The 13,118-nt window shown below is 38.4% G+C and overlaps 1 protein-coding gene across 1 annotated transcript in view; it reads right to left on the reverse strand.

Annotated features, from left to right (window-relative positions):
* Positions 1-12,243, reverse strand: part of LOC142355820 (uncharacterized) — a gene marked incomplete at its 5' end in the record, with an annotated part of 12,356 nt that extends 113 nt beyond the window's left edge. Inside the window, 2 exons of the mRNA XM_075407866.1 lie at positions 1-341; positions 12,113-12,243. The exon at positions 1-341 is cut by the window's left edge and continues 113 nt beyond it. Coding sequence (XP_075263981.1) covers positions 111-341; positions 12,113-12,243 — 362 coding nt within the window. The remainder of the gene's footprint in view (positions 342-12,112) is intronic.
* Between the last annotated feature and the right edge of the window lie 875 nt (positions 12,244-13,118).

A 13,118-nucleotide genomic window follows, 5' to 3' on the forward strand; every position in this document is an offset into this window, starting at 1 on the left:
CCTGGGTAGCCGTTTCCATCTGTATCATTAAATTGCAAAGTTCCAATGCCTCAACGTGGAATTTGTAAAAAAAAATTATATAGACCGAATTGAAACTCTCGATAACGTACTCATTGGCAGAATCGAGGATGCTCTTCGCAAATAAAACTCTCTTTGAACCACTTGAAAGTGATTCGAGTCTTCTCTATCGGCCATTCGTACATTGTCACCTGTTGGTAGTGGTCGAGGATGATAATGAATATGTTTTGTTGAACGAAATCACCCGCAAGTTCCAGTCGCGATCCAAAACCAAATCCAAGATGATGGATTACATTAAGGCAGAGTTCCTCATTGTAGGAAGCCTGAAATCCAACAAAAGCGTGTTTCAAATCATCTCTTCATAAGTTTATTATTTTTTGAAACATGTAAATTACTCTATTTTTAATAGAAAATTTATCATTATTTTTTGATTATTTATCATAGAATTTTATTAGCCTTCTCATATTAAAACACGGAGAGAGACTGCCAGGCTGAGGGCTCGACCAAAACGACCTCTAATCCGGCTTATAGGTGAGGGTCAGTGATGGGTTGTTAAACGGTATAAGGAAAATTATCCAATTACTCCTAAAAAGATTTAAGATTGGAAAGTGTATTTAAAATTAAGGTTGCAGAGTTTGCAGCAAAACTTTTCTTTGCCTGGAAGAACAGTTGCAGAAATCGACCTAAATGGAAGATTCACATTAGGGTTTTTTTCAAAAAGAAGATAGATAACTGAGATAAGTTTAGAGGTCGTGGGAAATGAGGGATAATTGAACCAATTTTTAATGAATATTAATGAAATTTTTGACTTTGGTACTTCCGTTTATTGCTTTCGAAAGTATAATGCCTGAAAAAATGAAAGAACGGAAATCAAAAGAATCGATAATTGTTTTGATACCTGAAGGCATATCGAAACTCGCACCTAAGTCTAAAAACACTTCAATTTTAAAACCCAAATATAATTCAGAACCGTTGCACATCAAGAGTATATCAAGTTTGTTCATTTGCAATTTTTTCCATTAGGATGATATTGAGCTCATATTGAGTAGAACCAGGGTAAAAATTTCCAAAAAAACACTCAAAAACTACTCATATACACGAAGAAGTCTGAACACAACAGTGTTATCATTTCGTTGTTTATGACTTGAAATTACTATCTTAGTATAGCAGCTCTTCAAGTAAATTGTAGATAATTACCACAAAGCCCTCTCTACTACTTGCTGATTACGTACAACTATGACGACGTAATACTATGCCGACGTTTAAGAGTGCCGAAACTGAAATTGATTCTAAAAGTGCCGAAACTGCTATTACCAATTAATTATCAAATAAATGCAAACCGAATGTTGTTTTCAAAGCAACTAGGGCACGTTGGTCAGTATTCAGTTGTGATAGATTCATATCAAGTACCACGGGCCGCTGAGGCATGGCCGTGGTCCGCAATTATCATTGTTTGTTTTAAATATTTCTCCCTCCAATTATTTTGTCCTAATAAATAATAAAACCCAAAATCTCACAACTTCATTGTGATTGGTTCAGAAATTTTGCGCTCATTTCAGTTAAAGTGATTTTGATTGGTTTAGAAAGTTTTCGCGTGGAAAATTGAATAAAATTTCGGCACTCTTATAATCGGCATAGTATTACGTCGGCATAGTTGAACGTCACCCTACTTGCTAGTCGAAATAAATGTTACGAGTACGCACACAGAACTTCAAATGGGCGCTAGTGAAAATGATATACGTACCAAATTGTAGAGTTTACAGATCAGCCAATAAGAGATGCCGAGAAAATAATTCCTAATTCTGACTGTCTGGGCGCTGATTAAATTGCTTGGAAAAATTCTCCTATGTATTCAAATTTGATGCGCACTTTCAATAACGCTAATCAAAAAAGATATGTGGTTGAATTTCGTTTGCGTTAGCCGCACCTAAGGTGTCTATATAGTCCTGCTAAGAAAACTGCTTTTTTTTAAGAATAACGAAAACTGTTGCATGTTATGGCAACTGTCTGTTAACTTTGACTGAAGCAAAAAGAGAGTGCTCTTGTTCCGTTTCTACTTCGGGATAAATGAAAAAAGGACAGCTGAGAACAGGCTACTGTTCATAAACTGCAGACTGAAAACCTAACGCTGCTCCGCTGCGATTACGCAGAAACACCTTCATTTATTTAGAGAACCAAAATATGTTAATAAAAAAATTCTAATTTTTCAGCAAAAGAGACTTTTGAATTGATTTGTGACTCTATAAACTTAATATGTGACTCTGTCATATAGTTTTCGTTTCTGTACTCAGAATGAATTTGCGATGCCAATTTAAGAGTTTTATCACAACGAAATTATTGTCTATTTCCTGGAGCGATTTCGCTATTAATTTTGTATTCTGGAAATCCGTTTCTCTGAACTCTGATTTTGAGTTCTATTAGCGCCGCTAAGTTGGCTTTAGTTTCCAATCTAGTATTTCGCTTAGCGAAATAAGGTTTATTCTAATAATGTGAAGTTGAGTATTTCGGGGAGCAAATAATGGATGGAAAGAGATGCAACTAAACTTGAATTCAGATTCGAGATGAATGATCAAACTAAGATTAACAGAATGTGATCAGCAATTTGATCATAACTAAATTTTACAAATTGCGGCAAACAGAATGACTAGAAAGCATGACGAGAAAATTATTTCAGGAAAAAATGTAAACAAATATAACAAGCATGAAATGATGAAGATTTGATCTTTAAACAGGAATTGAATAAATAAGAACTAAAAATTGATGAAATTGAACTAGATTAAAAATAACTAAAGTTAAAAGTGTTTAGTACTCCCAAATCGATAGCCCCATCCATACTAATTCATACTATATCACATTTCACCCTCGACAAAATAAACATCGAAGTAGTTTATCAGGAAATTAATAACATATTTGCTGGTTACTATAAAAAATACTATAATGTTTATGAAAGTTTTAATCAGATTCGCTTTCATTGATTCTTTCCTCCTCTCCAACTGTCATTGATGTTTCTGGCCCTTCGTAATTCGGGGAAATATAGTATTTAGTCGGGTATGTTTGTACCGGTGAAAAAGGGCTAACTGTATAATCAGACCCTAAAATTTGATTTCTAGCTGCATTTCTGATTGTCGTCGTTTTTGACGCGAAGGTGCTGATGATGATGACGTGGCCAGCGGACAGGTTTGAGTGGAAGCTAAGGACTCGTCAGATTCTGTAATTGACGGGGAGGATCTTTTTCTTTTCTGTGTTGGTTGGAAAGATTCTGTAGCTTTAGTTGCTGCTTTTCTTTTGGGTCTCGTTGGTGGCTCCGCAATTACAATTGATGTAAGCGGAAGCTCCATTGGCGGCGCAAAATCAGTTACACTTTCAGTTGGTGGCTGTGGTGGTACGGGTACGACGGTTTTCTTTGGCTTAACTGGCATTCGTATTCGCAAAGCTCTTGTCACATTTGAGTGGATTGATGAAACTGCGCTGACGTCATCTGCGATTTTCTTGTGCTTCATCTTTGTATTGCCCTCCAACTTTTTCCTCGCCTCTCTCGCATGCTGGTTGATTAAGTCCTCTGTTATCTTTCCTGACGGTATTTTCGGTCTGCTGTTGGCATAAATTTGTAAATCAGTTTGACGTACCGCCTTCGTCCCGAATTTGGCCAAATCCAAGTTTCCATTCGTAACCTCTCGTTTCCCTGGTTCTTTGATTACTTTTGTAAAGGCGTCCGTTTTGATTACTGATGATCCTGGCGCCAGAACCTCGTAGAGACCATCTAGGCTTTTCTTTGATCTTTTGCTCTTGCGTTTCTTCTTTGCTAGCTTTACTGTAAGTGAGGCCTCCGTTCGTGGCACTGCCCAACCAACATCTGGATGAGGGATTACACGAGATTCCTTAGTATGATCCGCGTTGCTCCGTCTGACTGCATCTTTGCTTAATTTCTCTTTATTTTGTTCCATCTCGATGTCACTCCTTGTCTCTGTGTCCCAATTGTCCTCCGAGATCAGCTCTTCCCAACGGACTGTCTCCATATCTAAATATTTATTCAAAATTCGTTAATATGTGAGACTACTAGGGTCAGTTTTGGTTGAAATACTACTTAATGGAGTATTTGCCAAAATGAGCTTCAAATGGCGATATATTTTTAGTCATTTGGCGGTATATATTTAGTTGGTAATTAATAGAATTTAATATTGCTTAAATAATGCTTAAATAATGCTTTCAAATTAAATTGATTTCGCGCCGCCGTTTTAATACAAGCTAAGCGATTCTTGATTGTTTGAATTAGCCTTTCAACAAGTTCAATTGCTCTGTGGTCGTGTATCAGAGCTTCAATTAATTGTATATTATTTTGATTACAAAACGCGTTAATTTGTTGACCAGTTTGGCATCGCGCTTGGTCTAATCTAATAGAACGAGGTATTCCGTGTAGTAAAACATAATCTTGAGGGAATTTCAAAAAATTATCTGCATTTGCTCTATCGAATACGTCCGCAGTCGGAAATTCAGAAAATCGATCTATGCATGCAAGAAAGTAGACTTCTTGATTCTTTTCATTATAGATTGGTCCGCCAAAATCAGTTTGATTTTCTTCATTTGGTACTTTGCATAAATTTAGTGGTGCCCATTTGCTAGCGGGAATAAGAGACTTTGAATTTTTACCAATTTTGATACAAAGGTTGCTTTTTGCCGTTTTTGTGACGATATCACGATGCATGTACGGCCACCATGCATGTGTCGCCATGTCCGTCATGCCCCAACTCCCTGGATGCGTTGCATGTATTGCCTCCACATAGGCTTCCCTGATTGAGTTGAGTATGGCAATGCGTCGTCAATGCACACACATCCATGTTTTACGTGAAGGTTCTTCCAAAAACTATGGATGTAAGGGCTTATCTGTCGACATCTCTCCTCGTTTTCTGTGAGAACACAGTCCCTGATCTCCTCTAGAATCGCTTCCTTTGTGGTTAAGCTAGCCATCAGGGTACTCGAGAATATTTTAGACAATGCGAAGTTAAAGGCGTCCGTATAGAGGTCATCGGTGGACGGCGAAGTAACTGTAGTGGTGTCTGTGTTCGGCGTCGATGGTGTTGCTGGCACTGCGGGGGCTGTGGATGGGCCTGCATCGTCTGCAGACCTTACTTTAGTTGATGTTGATTGCTTCAATTGCATGAGAGTTTTGTCATCTAAGTTTGACATCATTAGAATGTTTTGAAATTTACTGGCATTTGTTGAAAATTATTTAATTTTTTGTTAGACTGATTTGTGGAGTGATTTGATGCAAAAAGTGACTTTGGAATGTTTGCTGTCTCGATTTGGGCATTATAATTTAATTTATTTGGTGTTAATTTGCCCATTGTATTATCGTTTTCCGTAATCGCAGAATGCTCTCAATTTCGCGGTGCAAATCACAGCTAATTTTGTCTTTGGAATGCATAGTATTTGAGGCTTGTTTTTTAATTGAAATTTGTGCCGCAAAATCAGTTTAATTCTCCGCATTCAATAAAAATCGTTTCGCGCTGCGTTTAATCATATCCAATTTAGCAACTATGAATTGCTCATCATAAGCAGATATATTAATAGCTTTTTGCTGTGGGTCGCGTGAGATATAATCAGCAAGTCCCCTTTGATCCGGGTAGATGATCGATCGTAAAGTCAAAATGTAATAATCTATCGACCCAGTGTTAACCGATTATTATAAGATTTGTTAGCTCTGTTTTCTCTCATGATCGATAGCAAAGCCTGTGATCAGTAAATAAAGTGCCTGGCTTACCATAAAGATAGTACTTGAAGTGTTCGATGGACCAAACAACACCTAATAACTCAAGCTCATTGATGCTATACCGATCTTCTACAGAACTTAAAAATCGTGATGCAAAAGCCACGGTTTGCCAGCCGTTTGGAACTCTTTGCTCTAAAGCACAACCCAAACCTTTACATGAGGCATCGCATTTTAAACGTGTTTCTAGATCGGGGTTAGAATGCTTATTTTCCGTTGTTTGAGCAATCTTCTGTTTTATCAGCTTGAACTGATCTTCATGTTCATCAGCCTAAATAAGTATTGTATTTTTTTAAGAAGGGATCTAAGTGTAAAACACAACTGCGATAGATTGGGGATAAATTTTCCCAGATGATGAACTGATCCCATAAAAGATCGTAGTTTTTTGAGATTGGAGGGTGATGATACTTTTTCGATTGCATCAAATTTGCTTGATAATGGCGTTATGCCTGTTTGAGTGATGCTGCGCCCAAGCAATTCAATTTTATCCTTTGCAAAAGGGCATTTTGTAAGAGTGATTCGAAGATCCTCTTGATCTAATTTTATTAAGCATTTTCGTACGAGGTTGAGATGTTGTTCGATTCTGCCACGACTTACTATCAATATATCGTCTAGAAAACAGAATGTATTGGTTAGGCTGGCGAGTGTACAATAAATTGCTTTTTGAATTTCGGCTGGCATATCCGTTAGTCCGTAAAATCCCGTTTTGAAGCGATAGGTGCCGGTCATATTTCTGCTTACTAGATTAAAGTTACAATGGCAGGCCGTATCGCTATGCAAATTTAGTTGACTATAAGCATACTGCAAATCGAGTGTCGTAAAATAAGACAGTGTTTTTGAGATCGTTTGAATTAGCGAATCGATATTTGGCACCTGGTACTTGTTTTTGTCAATAGCTTTGATCAAGATTTTGAAATCTAAAGCTTTTTGATTGATTGGTCTTTTTTGACTGTTATAAATTTTGGAGATATAAAAAATTGTTCAGAGCAGTTTTTTAATTTTTCGATATGTCCTTCATTTAACAATTTTTCGAGTTCAATTTTTTACTTTTGGTTGAAGATGGATTGGTACTTTTCTCCCTTTTTGGTGCGTGACACGATAATTTCTGTGAAATTTCGAATTAATTGTCTGATGTTTTGATTTTCCTATTCGTGGGATGAGTTCCGGAAATTCTTTTGCCAGTGATTTTTTTTATTGCACAAGGATTTTCTACGTTGTTTATCTCTATGTTCGGGCAAGGCTTTTGTGAAATTGTTATCCCCAATTGATCAAAAAGGTCACGTCCAAGAATGGGTCTAAAACTGTCCGCAACTACCGTGACTTTTGCTTTTTGAATTTTGCAGTCATTACAACGAACTGGCTTTTTTAACGTTCCTAATGTTTCGACGATGTTATAAGAAAAAGATTTCAACTCTAGTGGTTTTTTCTCTGACCATTGTGATTGCGCACAAATAAACATTATTTTCTTGGCAAGTGACATATTGATTATAGTGCAACCACTACCAGAATCAAGGAGCAAATGAAAATCCGTGTTTCCAATCGTTATCGTCATGTTTTGTAGTGCAACAGGTGTTGTGTTGATATTTTCCAACATTGCAACGTAATTATCGTCTGAAGAATCGTAGTCGGAATTATATTGTTCATTATAGTTTATTTAATTAACATTTTGATTCTCCGAATGTGTTTTTGTACTGTAGTTTCAGCACTTTCTAAATTTTTGATGCTATTATCTTGACGAGAGTTTCGTGTATTTAATCTTTTCCGACAGGGCTTTGCGAAGTGATTGAGTAGACCACAATGATTGCATTTCTTACCCAGAGCAGGGCAAACCTGACGATGTGTTGTAGACCAAACTTGGCCACATCCTCTACACTGACCAATCGCTGCTCGATTGACTGCTACTCTGCTTATTTGATTTTTCGCATGCATTCGCTTCGCGAAATCTATTGAAAGATTGTATAGCATTGATTGCACTGCCAGTTATTGTTGTTATTGTTGTTGTTGTTGTTGTTGGATGAGATCCGTTGTTGATTTTGATGACCCATCTCCATATTTACAGCTATACTGAGGGCTCTTTCTGGGTCAACCGTGTCACGACGAAGTTCCCGTTTAATATTGCCATTGAACATGTTCGTGATGAAAATGTATCTGATTATCACCTCTTCTCGATTTTCAAAGTTACAATTTTCCGCCAATTCTTTCAAAATGCTGTAAATTTGTTCTATGGTTTCATTTTTTTCTGTTTTTTGAGAAAAACACAAAGCGATCAAAGATTATGTTTCTGGGACGAATGAAAGCGATTTCCATCATCTCCCAGAGTTTGAGGGTAGTCAGATCGTAGATGTTATCGTGCGGAGATTTTTGCGTTAGAAGACGTGTTCCCACTGTTCCGATACTGATATACAGGAGTGAAACACATTTTTGGTCACATAGATGCCATAGTCGTTCCCCAAACAAAACGCCTGCCTCCGTTATTTTTTGGCATTTCAGTTCCCATTGAAGCTTGAGTTGACTGTTCCTGATTTGTCGTTCTATTTCTGTATTTTTTGTCGCATCTTCGATGGCCAATTCATATTTCGGCTCAACAGGTAGTCGTACAGTTGTTGGTTTTGGTTGGAGAAGCGTATCTAGCGTGATGTTCTCTCGTGCGAGGATTTCAAATTTTACTTGAATGCGCCACTTCTCCCAACGTATTGGAGGATCTGAGGTAGGCCGTTCCCAAAATAGCTCTACTGACAGCGGTGTCTTCCTAGATTCGCGAGCTGACTGCGCCATGTCATAAAGTTTTCGTTACTGTACTCAGAATGAATTTGCAATGCCAATTTAAGAGTTTTATCTCTACGAAATTATTGGCTATTTCCTGGAGCGATTTCACTATTAATTTTGTATTCTGGAAATCCGTTTCTCTGAACTCTGATTTTGAGCGATATTAGCGCCGCTTAGTTGGCTTTAGTTTCCAAACTAGTATTTGGTTTATGATAATGAGGTTTATTCTAATAATGTGAAATTGACTTTTTCGCGGAGCAAATTTTGGATGGAAGGAGATGCAACTAAACTTGAATTCAGATTCGAGATGAATGATTAAACTAAGATTAACAGAATGTGATCAGCAATTTGATCATAACTAAATTTTATAAATTGCGGCAAACAGAATGACTAGAAAGCATGACGAGACAATTATTTCAGGAAAATATGTAAACAAATATAACAAGCATGAAATGATGAAGATTTGATCTTCAAACAGGAATTGAATAAATAAGAACTAAAAATTGATGAATTTGAACTAGATTAAAAATAACTAAAACTAAAAGGATTTAGTACTCCCAAATCGATAGCCCCATCCATACTAATTCATACTATATCACAGACTCTACAAAAAAATAATATTCTCGAAACTTGAATTTTCATGGTTCGCCTATTTAAATGCCATCACTTTTTTAACCCAATATGACTTTTAAACGACCTTCTTAAACCAAAATTCTTGTGAATAATTAAAAGACTTTTTCTCAATATTAAGATGAGAACTCGGCTGAGTAATTATATTAAAAAGAAGCCCCCACCGATAGACGCTTTCATAAATATTTAAACCTGGCAAGTGATCAGTGCTGGGCGATATATTGATAAAACTGGCGGGGTTGTGTGGTAATTTGACCTATGAGTTAAAGGTAGATTAAAAAAAACACCCGCATTAGCCGATTGCTCTCACCTTATTACCGACATTTCTTATTTCTTATTGAGGGCAAAAATATATATAATAACGTCCAGGGTGAGGTGCGCAACACAAGACAGCTCTGATTAGCTTGATTAGAGATGCGCACAGGAGGAATTGTCAACCTTCATCAAAGTCTGGTCTGAAAGTTTGATCAGTTCCCCAAAATGAGTCTCACAACCTTATTAGCTCAGTACCTATTTGGAAAATGTGATCCCAAGGGTCGGAATAGTTCGGTAAAAGTATGGTCAAGATTCTGGATAGTTTCGAGGAAAGATCTGGATAGTCTAAGCAGAGCCATTTGCAAAATTTGTAGGTCTAATTTTTTCATCATTAGGAACTATTTTTACTGAAGAATAGAAAACCATATACATTTAATGACGTCTGTTTTTCAAAAACAATGCATTGTATAAACAATTACTACTACTTCAATGTGGTCAAAACAGTCAGTCCCCGGGTTGAATTTGTCCGCCCAAAACGACGTAAGAGTGGGGCTGCAATGGAAGGATTTTTTATGAAAATCCAACTCAAAACTCTTGCATCTTTTTGGGCTGCATTGGGCTTCCAACTGGGGTAAAAGAGTATCAGAGTGAGGTGGTAAAAGTCAAATTAACCCCCACTCTTACATCTTTTTGGTCAGTCAATGGGGGTTAAAAGGATGTAAAATTTCGGGGTTAATTTCTCCATTACCCCCGAACTTTTACATCGTTTTACCCCCCTTGACAGACCAAAAAGATGTAAGAATTGGGGGGGTTAATTTGTCTTTTAACCCCTCACTCTTACACCATTTTATCCCCCCCCCCTTGGAAGACCAATGCAGCCCAAAAAGACTTCAGAGTTTTGAGCTGCATTTTCCTAAAAATCCTCCATTGCAGCCCCACTCTTACATCATTTTACCCCCCATAGCAGCCCAACTCTTACATCATTTAACCCCCTCAATTTTACATTGTTTTAGCCCCCAAGCCCAGATACCTGAAGACTGCCAGTCTTGAACCCAAAACTTCTGTACCCTCAGCTGCGTCGCCTTAACCTCCAGACAATCAATGCTAGTCCAACTCTTGACGGTCTATATATTTGAATAATACTTGTTAGAATTGTCCCTTCTCAACAAATTACCCCCTCACTTTTACATCGTTTTATCCTCCCAGAACAAATTACCCACTCAACCTTACACCATTTTACCCCCCTTGGAAGCCCAACTGAAACATAATTTTACCCCCTCTGAACAAATAACCCACTAACTCTTACACCATTTTACCCCCCTTGGCAGCCCAACTCTTACATTATTTTACCCCCTCTGAACAAATTACCCCCTCACTCTTACACCATTTTACCCCCCTTGCCAGCCCAACTGAAACATAATTTTACCCCCTCTGAACAAATAACCCACTAACTCTTACACCATTTTACCCCCCTTGGCAGCCCAACTCTTACATTATTTTACCCCCTCTGAACAAATTACCCCCTCACTCTTACACCATTTTACCCCCCTTGCCAGCCCAACTGAAACATAATTTTACCCCCTCTGAACAAATAACCCACTAACTCTTGCACCATTTTACCCATTGCAGCCCACTCATACATAGCACTTTCAGTCAGGGGGTAACTCCTGAAAAGTCCTCCCATTGCAGCCCACTCTAACATGGCATTTTTAGTCAGGGGGTAATTCCTGAAAAGTTCTCCCGTTGCAGCCCATTGCAGCCCACTCTTACATGGCAATTTCAGTCAGGGGGGTAATTCCTCAAAAATCCTCCCATTGCAGCCCAACTCTTACATCATTTTACCCCCTCTGAACAAATTACCCCCACACTCTTACATCAATTTACCCCCCATAGACAAGTTACCCCCCACTCTTACACCATTTTACCCATTGCAGCCCACTCTTGCATTGCAATTTCAGTCAGGGGGTAGTTCCTGAAAAGTGCTCCCATTGCAGCCCATTGCAGCCCACTCTTACGTGGCAATTTTAATCAGGGGGGTAATTCCTCAAAAGTACTCCTATTGCAGCCCCTTGCAGCCCACTCTTACGTGGTAATTTTAATCAGGGGTGTAATTCCTCAAAAGTCCTCCCATTGCAGCCAATTGCAGCCCACTCTTACGTGGCAATTTTAATCAGGGGGATAATTCCTCAAAAGTCCTCCCATTGCAGCCCATTGCAGCCCACTCTTACATGGCAATTTTAATCCGGGGGGTAGTTCCTCAAAAGTCCTCCCATTGCAGCCCAGTGCAACCCACTCTTACATGGCAATTTCAGTAAGGGAGTAATTCCTCAGAAGTCCTCCCATTGCAGCCCAACTCTTACCTCATTTTACCCCCTCTGAACAAATTACCCCCACACTCCTACATCAATTTACCCCCCATAGACAAATTACCCCCCCCCCACTCTTACAACAAAATGGGAGGATTTTAGGGAGGACATTCGACCCGGGTCAGAGTACCTCCAGTGCGCGACTCAAGTACTCTGGCAACCGAGCAAGTCAAGTGCGTATGAAACTCCTGTGAGCGACTCAAACTGGTCTGATCAGAACCGACTTTGGCCTGGTTGTGGTACCCCTGTTCATGATACAAGTCAATGAACAGTTGGTCGCACGCCTCATACTGGGCAAAACTCATAAACTCACCAAAATGTAGTTTAACTGCTTCCCATCATTTTCGTTGAAGGCGCTCATCTTTTCCATGTATTCACTTGCAGATAGGCCCTTTGCTTGACCTTGGCTCAGATAAGTTATAGTTTGGAACTCGCAACACAGATCTAAAAACGCGACAAAAAATAATGACTCCACTGCTTTTGAGTAAACCCACCGGGTTGGGGTTTTATCGCAAAAAAATGTGATCAAAAAATTATTTTTCATGAAAAGTGCCCACATTATAGCGATGAACGTGGTGAAAACTGAGTTTTTTCATGAAAAGTGCCCGCATTAGCGATGAACGTGGTGAAAACTGGACGTGGTGAAAACTGAGTGGTGAAAACTGAGAATTAGCGATGAACGTGGTGAAAACTGAACAGGTGAAAGAAACTGCCGTACACGTTTTTGATCCTCTCACCTCATACGTGTCAACAATTTCTTATTCCTCAGCGCCATCTGTCAATTAGTATTATAAGATTTCTTACGAATTATATAGATTCAATAAACATCATGGAAAACAAATGCGTTCAAATTTGGTAAAATTCGCGGCGTTTAGCAGCCAATCTTCTAACTTCTCAGTTTAAGCGGTGAAAAAAAATCAACGCCACCAACAGGAACCCACGTAAACAAAATCATTACCGCTAAAATTGCGAATCTTAAGAAACAAATTTATATTCCACTAAAAAATAAACGGCAACCTATTTTTTTTCTCAAGGGCTTAATCAAAAATTATTTGATTTTTTAGATATCCCATACATAGGGTATCTCTGAACAAGAGATTGATTTTTTTAAAAAGTTTTGTTTTCAATTGACGAAATTGACTTCCGTGAATCCTATACGTTGTTTTACCTAAATTAGATTTATTCCTCTCTCAAACCCTCCTAGATTGGCGTACCCTCTCTCTTTGTCTCTCTCAGTCTCTTTTCTCTCTCTCTCTCTCTCTCTCCCCTCTCCTCTCTCTCTCTATCTCTATCTCTTTCTCTATTTCTTTCCCTCTCAC

The sequence above is a fragment of the Convolutriloba macropyga genome, unplaced genomic scaffold (assembly GCF_964194025.1).
Source record: "Convolutriloba macropyga unplaced genomic scaffold, txConMacr16.3 SCAFFOLD_5311, whole genome shotgun sequence".
Classification (NCBI taxonomy): Eukaryota; Metazoa; Xenacoelomorpha; order Acoela; family Convolutidae; genus Convolutriloba; species Convolutriloba macropyga.